The 11162-nt window shown below is 39.5% G+C and overlaps 1 protein-coding gene across 1 annotated transcript in view; it reads left to right on the top strand.

Moving 5' to 3' along the window:
• The window catches only part of LOC134176302 (spectrin beta chain, non-erythrocytic 1-like), a 78252-nt gene that overhangs the window by 25562 nt on the left and 41528 nt on the right, over positions 1 to 11162 (top strand). The window contains exons 9-16 of the mRNA XM_062642975.1: positions 175 to 268; positions 427 to 671; positions 1101 to 1367; positions 1989 to 2157; positions 6730 to 6993; positions 7813 to 7943; positions 8562 to 8658; positions 8719 to 8808. Coding sequence (XP_062498959.1) covers positions 175 to 268; positions 427 to 671; positions 1101 to 1367; positions 1989 to 2157; positions 6730 to 6993; positions 7813 to 7943; positions 8562 to 8658; positions 8719 to 8808 — 1357 coding nt within the window. The remainder of the gene's footprint in view (positions 1 to 174; positions 269 to 426; positions 672 to 1100; positions 1368 to 1988; positions 2158 to 6729; positions 6994 to 7812; positions 7944 to 8561; positions 8659 to 8718; positions 8809 to 11162) is intronic.

Genomic DNA, 11162 nt, shown 5'->3' with positions numbered 1-11162 from the left:
AGAGATGTCAGTTTTTCTGAAGTGATAGGTAACTGCATGGAGTATAATATACTGTAAGTTTAGTGTCTTGAAAGATTAATCTTTGCAATTAATTAATTTCTGAAATGTTAATGAAAGTGCATTTCATAAACAATGTAATTTTTTATTCAAATGCTTTGTTTCCATTCTGCACAGGCTATTAGATGCACTTGCACGCACCTCGTCTCAGGATCATCCAAACAGTGTAGCAAGAGCTGAGGAAATGCTCAAGGAGCATCAGGAACTGCGAGTGAGTTATTTTTGTTGAAATTGTTATGTCAATCGTTGTATAAGTGGTTTGCATGCAAGCCTGGACTGTGTCATTGTGAGCATGTGGGTGTTTGCATCAGTAGTTTTCTATGACTGTTTCAGTAAAGCACTTTGTTATCTCTTTGTCTTTGTCTCTAGACTGAAATGACGACGTATGATCCAACCTACAGCAAAATTGTTGCAACTGGTAAAAAAGTTATCACAGACCCAGCTGACTCAAAGCAGCAGGAGGCAGAAAAGAGACTAAATGATGTGGAAACTTCTTGGACCAAACTTTGGGACACATGGGAAAACAGACAGGAGCTGCTTGTTCAGTGCCTGACATATGAGACATTTAAACGGGATGCAGAGCATACAGAAGTCTTACTGTTAGAAGATGACAAGTAATATTTTTTTTTCTTTGCCATCTTGCATAGAATTTTTATATGTTTTGTCAGTATTAATAGAGTTTTGTTGTGTGCTTTTTGTTTATTTTATTTTTATACTTGTGATTGTGATTTTTGGAGTTTTGGTGTTTACGTTTTGCTCTGATGTCTTTTTACTAAGGTTTGTCATACTGGTTATTCCTAGATATGTTTCAGTGCTGCTAGTCTTAGTTATTATTGTAGGTACTGCGTAGAATTCTTATATGTTTTGTCAGTATTAATGGATTTTTGTTGTGTGCTTTTTGTTTATTTTATTTTTTATATTTGTGATTGTGATTTTTGAAGTTTTGGTGTTTGTGTTGTGCTCTGATGTCTTTTTACTAAGGTTTGTCATACTGGTTATTCCTAGATATATTTCAGTGCTGTTATTCTTAGTTATTATCGTAGGTACCTTGAAGATGAAAACATTGGAAACACTCTGGATGAGGCAGAAGGTTTGATCAAGAAGCACGAGGAATTTGAGAAGAAACTAGCGGCTCATGATGAGAATGTGAACACTGTGCAGATGATGGCAGAGAGGCTAATGGAAGATGAACATTATGCTAAAGAAAATGTAGAGCAGACAGCAAAGAGAGTTTGTGAAAAACAAGTACAAAACAGGGAAAGATCTGGCAAGAGAAGAAGTGACCTTGAAAATTCATTGAGATTGCACAGGTGAGGGCAATTGCAGGGTTTGATAGCAGGATTTCAATGGAAGAATTAGCCACGTGACTAACGGATCATGGTAGACTGATACACAATGCAAGGTTTGAAGTGAACAGTTCAAATGGACTAATAGGATTACGCTATTGCTTGTTCAAATACAATTTTACTAGTCCATCTACATGGTTACAAGTAGTTTGATGCCAACATGGAATGTCAACACATTTCTTGTATTTCAACCTTACAGGCTTGTTTTCACTTGATGACACTAAAATGTAATTGTTACTCTGTATCAAACAGACAGAATGTACTGCTTGCATGAAGTACTACGAATTTATAAAGTGTACCTGTTAGCTAGGGTAAGTATTTGCTTGTCAAGTCTTTTCTTTGGTTTGGGTGAGTCAATAACTGCCAAATTTGAAGCTTACAAGTAAGAGTAGGCATGCTTGTTGTGGATGACCAGGTCAAGAGATCGAGACTGGCATGTTGGTAGATGTTAGTAGTTACACGCATTGTCAGTTGAATAATTAAGTTTAGAATATTTACATGAATTTAGTAACGACTGAACAACTTGGCTACTGGTTTGAACATTGAATAGTTAAATGTAAATGTTTGATGTTAACATTATTATAGATTTCGTCGTGATTGTGATGAGTTGGAAGTGTGGATTGCTCAAAAGATGCAGACAGCATGTGATGAGTCATATCGTGATTCTACAAACTTGGCCAGCAAGCAGAAAAGACATGAAGCATTTGAAGCTGAACTGGATGCCAACAGACAACAGCTGGATGATCTGTTGGAGGTATATGAGACATTTTGTTATTTAAAGTGTTCTTGCTTCTGAGGCTTCTATGGTTAATGGTGCACACTAATTATTTAATCATCTAATAGCTGTACAATACGGAATTTGTAGAAATCAGCACTGAAGAAAGTGAAAATTTTGCAAATGAAAGAGGACTCATGTTAGATTGGGCACTTCTAAAACTAGTGCTGGTGTCACCTGGCTTGTCTTAGAATTTCAAGGGTAGCTTTGTGGCTATGTATGCCTAATATGTCCATCTGTTTGTGCTGTTAAGGGTTTGGTGTAAATTATCCAGTTACATCCCTATTATCTGACTAAAAACAGGAGCCAAGTAAATGTATGATGGAATATGGGCAGTGACAAAATGAGATGCTAGACAATGTTTAGGTCATCGTGCAGGTCAATCCCATACCAAAATCTGTCGTGTAAGTTAAGTAGAACAGGTTGCAGTTTTGTTTGAATAGATATGGCTTGCAGAGGTTTGCCATTAAGTTGCTTGCAGAGGTTTGTGATTAATAGTAGAAAGAAAGTGAGGGCACGTTTTCCAGTGGTGTACATAGACTGTGTCTGCACTAGATCTGCTCTAAACTAGTTTAGAATCAAACCTGTTTGGTTGAGGGCGTCCGCAGTTGGCTTTCTCACGTACAGGACCTGCTAGCAAATCGTTGTGGCCTACGTTGTAGCAACTCTCTCTTTCATTTCTCAGACTACCTGAGGCACTTTATTCCTGGAATGGCTCATAAGGGCTTAAATACGACCAGAAGAGAGACACTCTTGCAGCAGCCATCTTTAATGAAACACGAATTATCATCTCGTGATATAAACCTAAACAACTTAACTAAACTACTAGGTTTAGTAAAATTATCTATTAATTAAACTAGTTTAGTCACTAGTGCGGACACGCTCATAGTTGTCAGTCTCTGAATTCAAACCTTGTTGTTCATTCTAATTTTTGTGGTTTTCCAGCTACCTGTCAATCAGTTTGATGGACATGATATCAATATATGGATATTGCCGGATAGTTAGTTAAATTGATTGAGATATTATATGAAAAGCAGACAGGCAAACAGACTGGAATGCTATCTTGTTGACAGTATGATGATGATGGCATGTCTATGTAGTGCTGTTTATCATCGTATTTCCAACAAGTGATCATGCAGCTGTAATGTTTAAAAGTCAGTAAGGGTTCTGCAAGTTCCGACCCACTTCCTTGATTTAAAATACTTGTTCTTTGCTGGGGCCTTGTACACTTGCTGTGGCCTTTTGTACTTGCTGTGAGGATAAAGAGCAAAAAATGCAGAGTCTTGCAGAGTGGAGTATAATAGTCAGTCATTGGTCATTGACTGACCAACTGTTCATGACTGACCACAATACCTACACAATTGGTCAAGGCATATAGCTATTGCATGGATGGTAGGGAACCAATGAGCGACCAAAAGTGCAACTGACGGAAACAGCAGGCAAAATCTAATTACTGTCAGTATAGAGTTAATTAATCACTGGATGTGTGAGTGAATAAATGTAGCAATTTTGTAATACTTTACCTTAATTAACAGTATATATTTTGATATCAAATGATTACGGTAGTGAATATGATACAGCAAGTAAAGAAAATTAAACTAACTGTTGATGTGAAATCAAATAAGAATGAATTCCTAATATTTAAAATGTCAGGTAACCTCTTTTTTAGAGCACGATGTCCGCCCAGAAATTTTGCCTTATATTCTGCTTTGGCTACTTACTAGCAATGCACCACTCTGTCTGTACAACTGTCAAGAAGGTACATGTATGCCATGGTACCTGGGACTGGCATATTAATAAAAAATGTGGCCAGCACCTAGTCTCGCGTAGCCAGACCCCTTTTTCGCCATGTCATACTTTCAGGTGAAGTGGGGTCTGGTGAACAGCCTTAGATGTCGCTGTGTGCCGCTTAGCCAGAAATCGGCTATCTAAAGACCGGATCTGTCTTCTTAAACGCTTTACTGAAGACCAGACTGGTATGCAAGCAGTGCAATTCTATCTCAATTAGCTTCTCTTGTTTCGTAGAGAACAACTTGAAGACTACAGCTAGAGTCGTTGCTGCTTGTGAAATCTTCATGTCTAAAGGAACAATTAAACACGGCCACAGGAACGTTGACGTTGGCAGGCTCGACGTCGTACTGTATGTCGAGCATTGTGCGCTCGTGTCACGATGGAGACTGAATGCGAACGTACTGAATGGATGCGAATGTACTCGATGCTGTTTGCTGTTTTGACATCTAAAGTGACCGCGGAACAGTCCAGAGTGAGTGATATCTGGTCCTGACTTAGAGCTGACGACATTGAAACAAGATGAGTCACCTTTCTGTGTTTGGGTAATCGTCTCATGTGTTTTGTGCATTGCTTTACATCGAGTACGTTTGCATTCAGCCTCTGCTGTGACACAAGCGCACAACGCTACGTACGACGTCGATCATGACAGATTGCCTAGGAGATGAAAGCCTGTTGACGTCAACGTTTCCTGTCCACTGCGTTTAATTGTTGCTGTAGACATGCAGATTTCACAAACAGCAACAACTGTAGCTGTAGTCTTCGAGTTGTTCTCTATGAAACAAGAGAAGCTAATGAGATAAGATTGCACTGCTTGCATACCAGTCTGGTCTTTCGATAGCCGATTTCTGGCTACTCGGCACACAGTGACATCAAAGGCTGTTCATCAAACCCCATTTTGCCCAGAAGTGTGACGTGGCGGAAAAGGGTCTGGCTACGCGAGACTAGCCAGCATCCACCATGCTATGATACAATTTGTTATAGGGCTATGTGAGCCTTATAGTAGGACAGAAGAGCCACTCTCAGCATGACTCATCTCATTAGTAACATTGCTGGTTGTCGTCGACTGGTAATTGTTTAAGGTAACCTTCTATTGTAGCTTAGGCTCAACAGTCCAACCAGTCATCTCCACCCGCGGTGGAGAAAGACTGGCTGGAGACATTTGCCACTCAAAGGAACCGCTGCCTCTCTATTCTCCAATCAGGATTTTACATGTTTGGTTAGTGTTTGTGCATGCACGTGTATTCCTGATAACTGCTGATAGCAGTGCCCGTCACTATTGGCTCTCTACTAATGCATTTGTAACTGAGTAGTCAATTGCTTTTACCGTCTGATATCACATTTCGTTAGCGTGTGAGCTACACCTGCGTGTCGTCTTCTCTTTTGTCTTCTCCTTTGTCTTCCTTTTCGTACTTGGAGGTATAGGCAGCGCATGCAAAACAACTTCTAGTTGCTTAGGGTGTCATACATTGCATACATTGAACGAGTAGACTCAGGGCGACGTGCAAAGCTATGATTTGCGTACATTGCGGTCGACCTTTGGTTGGCCTCTGTGGTAAACTTTGAGTCTAGCGCTCTTAGAACGAGAGACAGACAATGAGAAGAGCTGGAAAGAGTTGACCTGTTGTTTGTAGACTTGGATGGCATGTGTCAAGACTACACGCACTTGCGTCAGCACGAAATTACATTAGCAAAAAGCCAATAGCGACATGCATCTCTATCGAGGATACACAAACATTGAACGGCACCCTCATTGGAGGATAGAGAGTCGGCGGTTTGTTTGAGTGGCAGATGTCTCCAGCCGGTCTTTCTCCGCCGCGGGGGAGATGACCGGCTGGACTCTCGAGCCAACCTTTATATAAAAGCCTTTCTACTATTGGTCACCCGTGGGTGCGCCCAGTAGCAGTTTGGTGTTGGCGATGTAGTATAATTACAACACTCACAACTGTATTCTAATTACGACATCATTTGGAATGGCATAAGTAGCTATATAGTGCTAGTTAATGGAGCATGTTTGTTGAAAAATATTGATACAGATTAGGTCAGACCAATTAAATTTCTTGATGCTTGAATTTGCTGGTCCAGTTGTGAGTTTGACCAAAATAGAAAGATTGTTTGTGCACATGCACATGACATTTGCCTGCTAGAGAAATGTTTAATTCTTTGGTTCTCTGGTTCAATACGTACTGCTCAGCTGTATGTGAGTATCTGTTATAATTCAGATGTCAACAACATGATTGTTTCTGCACTTTGCTTGTTTCTTTTGGTATTTGTGCTCTTGGTCTGCTTATAGGCAGTGAAATGAGAATTTTGTATGTTGAAATGTCATGTCGTCTGATTTCTAATCTTAATTTGGTCAGTCAGTCTCGTTTTCATGTCCAAAGCTTCAAACATCATTAAATTTAGTTGGTGTGGCCTTATATTGTCTTGCAGTGTACACACTAAACACAGTACTTGACATAGAAAATGTAATGGTATTGATTGGGACACTGACATATGTTTGATTACTTTGGCTCTTAATCTGTTTGAATGGATTGCCTGAAAATAACAAGGTTACAGGTATCAGATTTTGCACAATCACAATAAGGAAATGATAGTAGGAACCGAGTTGTAGCCTATGATGGAAATTGTAAGCGTAGAGAGAAGTGCGTACAGAGAGAATATAGAGAAACATAAAGTCTTTAGCTTTTGCCTTATTAGTGAATAATGTAATATTTACTTATATACAGTAAATTTTTGTAATTGTATTTGTCTTTTTGTTAGACTGGTCAAGTTTTAGCTGCCACACAACCAGAGTCTGGAGAGGAAATCAATGGAAGACTAGACAACTTGCAGAAGCAGTGGAAACTGTTGCGAAGTAAAGCTGCAGAGAGAGGAATATGTTTAAGACAAGGAAACTCACAAGAACAGTTTAATCGGGCAGTTGATGATATGATGTCGTGGCTTAATCAAACAGAGACGTCTCTATTGACTGATGATCTTGGAAAAGATATTCCAAGTGTGGGCAGCTTGCTGAAGAAGCATCAAGTATGACATGCTTATATTTGAAATATTTTGCGTGCCTGAAATGCATAAATTGGGGGACACTTGTTGACTTGCTATTCCTGCTTGTATAAACGAGTTATTTAGCTAATGACTTGAGGCTACATTTTGAAAATGTTTGGAATGGGAAAGACAAGTAGTTGACAGTTGATAAGTCATTGTTCTAGTGGATTAAGCAACTAATGAAGGCAAAAACATTTACTTCAGGAGACAGTGAGTGTTTACAGATGAGTCAAAAGGTATAAGTTAATGAGAGGAGTGGAGTCTTGTGTTGAATGGGTTACCCTTGCTGTGAAGAATGTAGCACCATCGGTAATGATGTGGGCAGCATTTTTTATGATATAATTACTTGCTTGTCATTCTCAAGAGAGGATGAACGGTGCAAAAGCTTCCTAAATTTTTAGGAAGTTTTCTACCATGTGTTGCTTGAAGAAATTGCTAATAAATACTATCAAACGGCAAGATAAGAACGCCTGCTTGCTTCTGACAACGATGTTTAGATTTGGAATTCCCAGAGTCTCTTGACTTGGCTGCACTAAACTCCTGTTAAATTCTATAAGTATATTGTGAATAGAGATAAACTTTGATATTAGTAACAGAAATCACTTGCTTAGAAATGTTTGGTGTCAATTAATGTCATTAGAAATCTTAGAATGGGGATGCACTGCTAAGTACATGTGTTATAATCAATACAAGCAGTGACAGCAAAGCATTTCCATTTGATCAGTGTTGTGAAGTTGCTGGTTGCAGGGTAGCATATTTATACTAATGGTCAGTCACTGGTAGTTGTTATTGGTTTTGCAGATGCTGGAGTCTGAAGTTGTTGCTCAGAAGCAGGAAGTTGAGAAACTTTGCTCAGAAGCTGATAACATGTTAGATGAGGATCACTTTGACTCTGCTGCAGTGAAAGCAAAAAAGAATGACTTAGAACAGAGGTATTATTGCAAATTTATAAACAAGTAATATATGGTAGTCTCAGCCCTCCAAGTGGCAACTTTTTCATAGTCAGATGGTGACTAATCATGATTGTTAGTTGCAAGTGGCTAGTTCAGGCACTGCTATCTAGACCTTAACTATTTATGACACAGACAGAACTATTGAGACAATTAATTAAACACAAGAAATATGTCGTATATACACACACACACACACACACACACACACACACACACACACACACACACACACACACACACACACACACACACACACACACACACGTAAATATGATGTATACTGATACCAGTACTGGTAGAACATTGTTAACAGTAGACTATGTTTGGAACATGATACTTAATAATCTAGTTCCCCGTGCAAACTGTGGGGCTACATAGCTAGTACCCTGTGTAATGAGATGCTTCATCTGTTGGAGAAATTTAAGGAAAATCTATATGCATGAATGAATATTAGTTTGACAGATAGACAGACAAGCAGACAAGAAACCAAACTGATATATTGAACTTTGAATCTAATACGTTACTATGTCATACAGCTACACTAAACAGATTGGTGACTGACAAAATGGTTTGTCTATATCTTATCGTTTTTATTAGATATGCTAGTATTGCTCGTCCCATGACTCGTCGTCGCAGTCGACTTGAAAAGTCAAAAAAGCTGCATCATTTCAACAGAGATGTAGACGAAGAACTGGTATGGACATTTTGTGTGCATTTTATGCATACTTGCTGAGCTGATCATTAAATGGTTTAGGCCTGGATTAGGGAGAAAATGTTGTTGGCAACTTCAACTGATTATGGCAATGACTTTTTGGGAACTCAAAGGCTGCTGAAACGTCATAAGGTAAGACGGTGCCTTTTATTGATATCTGTCTGCCGGTAGATGGTGCAGACTATAGTATCCTGCGTAGTTTTTGAAGTGACAGTGTTTGTAAGAGTTGTTTGTTAAATCATTTATGGTTTGTTGGTTGACTGATTGAGTTTCGGTACGTTACATTTTAAAGATGCAAAGCATGTAGCACATTCAACAGTGTTGCTCCAGTAGAAACTAGAGTATGAATTCTTTTATTAGAAAATATGCTCAACAGATATTACATTGAAAGTTGGGTGTATATGGATCAGTCAGATGCATCATCTTGACAGTTTTCTTGAGCTGTTGTATGTAGCAGAACTGACAACAGAACAAAATGAGTTGTCAAATCAATTTTTACGTCTAAGTACACTTTTGACTCCTAGTAATATGTAGTCTCAAGTAGCCAGACTCTTCCCGCCTACATCCTTCTGGCGAGAGAGGGTCTGGGGAAGTGCTTTGTATAGGTTTGTTCTGCCACTGTCATTGTCCCACCGCATTCCGGTGGGTTAAAGGTGTTTAAACGGTCTTTGGTGAGCTATCAAAGTTCATAATGAACACAACAACACGCGTGTAGCAGATGTCATATTGTGACGTTGTTGTTGTGCAGCAGCGAGATTTGCAGTTGGCGCTACGTTTGTCTGAGCAACGGATGAGCAGGCATAGCTGGAAGTGAGGTGTGAGTGAGTGCAGTTGGAATGAGGAATTAATTGCATGGATGCGTGTGTGCTCGTTGTCGTCGTCGTGCTGTCAGCTAGCTGACACATTCCTGTAGGAAGTTACGTATATGTATTGCACCTGGAAAGCAAACCGAAGCAGCCACACAGACAAAGGATTGCTGCTTGCTCTCATCAACAAATCTAGAGTACTGAACACTCATGAGCGACACAACGACGACAACGATCACACACGCATCCATGCAATTAATTGCTCATTCTAACTGCACTCACACCTCACATTCAGCAACGCCTGCTCATCCATTGCTCAGACAAATGTAGCTCGTAAACCGAGTCTCGCTGTGCAGGCGTTGTTGTTAGCGGAATGCTAAAATAACTACAACGTCACGATATGACATCTGCTATATGCGTGTTGTCGTGTTCATTATGAATTTTGATAGCCTACCAAAGACCATTTAATGAAACACCTACCCCACCGGAATGCGGTGGAATAATGACGGCGGCAGAACAAACATATACAAAGCACTTCCTCAGACCCTTTCTCGTCGGAAGGATGTAGGCGAGAAGGGTCTGGCTACGCGAGACTAAGTAATATGTATGTTATGCAGTGGAATTCTGCAGAAGCATAGAATGTGTGCATATTTGCATATTTTTAACTGTGTTTGAGGAAAGGCCACTGCGGCAGTGTACTACACATGACTCACAGCATGCTACACAGTGCAGCACACCTAAAGGGTAGCAATTACATGTAGATGGTATCTCTTTGAATGTGAGTGCACAACTGCAGTTATAATTGTGTCATTGTTGCACGCGAGTGGAAAGTTAGCACATACTGAGTTGGTTTCTGGTACATTTAGAATTGTAACACGACTGACATTTGAAGGTTTTGAGAACTAAAAAGGTGTTACTTTAAACACTGACTCACACACACACACACACACACACACACACACACACACACACACACACACACACACACACACACACACACACACACACACACACACACACACACACACACACACCTCTTTACCGTCCTGACACAGATTGACTCATCGTTCTTCATCAGTATGTTTACAAATATAAAACATTTTGAAAAAATGAGAAAGATGTAGGGTTGCTGTACGAAAAAGAATAGAAATAACACCATGTAAGGGTACTGTGACATCTTTCATACAGACTGATTGAGCAGTACATCATCCTCACATTGCACCATTTTCTAATTAGTAAGGTATACATATTATAGTGTCTCTATTTAGAAAATGGTGTAATGTAGGGATGATGTATTAATTGCTCAGTAAGTCTTTGTGAAGGATGTCACGGCACACCATTACATGGTCTTGTCTCTATTCTTTTCGTACGGCAACCCTACATCTTTTTCATTTTTTCAAATGTTTATATTTGTTTGCATTCTTTTTGTGCATGAGCGTAGATCAACCCTACATCTTTTTCATTTTTTCTAATGTTTATATTTGCTTGCATTCTTTTTGTGCATGAGCGTAGATATGCGCAGTGGTAATGGTGTATGTGAGCAGATGTACAGTATGCAATTGGTGAGGTGGACATTGAGGGTAGAAGTCAACACACTCCCCATGTAGCACTTGCTGCAGGAAACATGTAGATTGGATTTGGTACAAATGCAATCAGAATTTAGAGAAACGCTAGTGGTAG

The sequence above is a fragment of the Corticium candelabrum genome, chromosome 2 (assembly GCF_963422355.1).
Source record: "Corticium candelabrum chromosome 2, ooCorCand1.1, whole genome shotgun sequence".
In the NCBI taxonomy this organism is placed as follows: domain Eukaryota; kingdom Metazoa; phylum Porifera; class Homoscleromorpha; order Homosclerophorida; family Plakinidae; genus Corticium; species Corticium candelabrum.
This window is presented reverse-complemented; position numbering and strand designations above follow the sequence as displayed.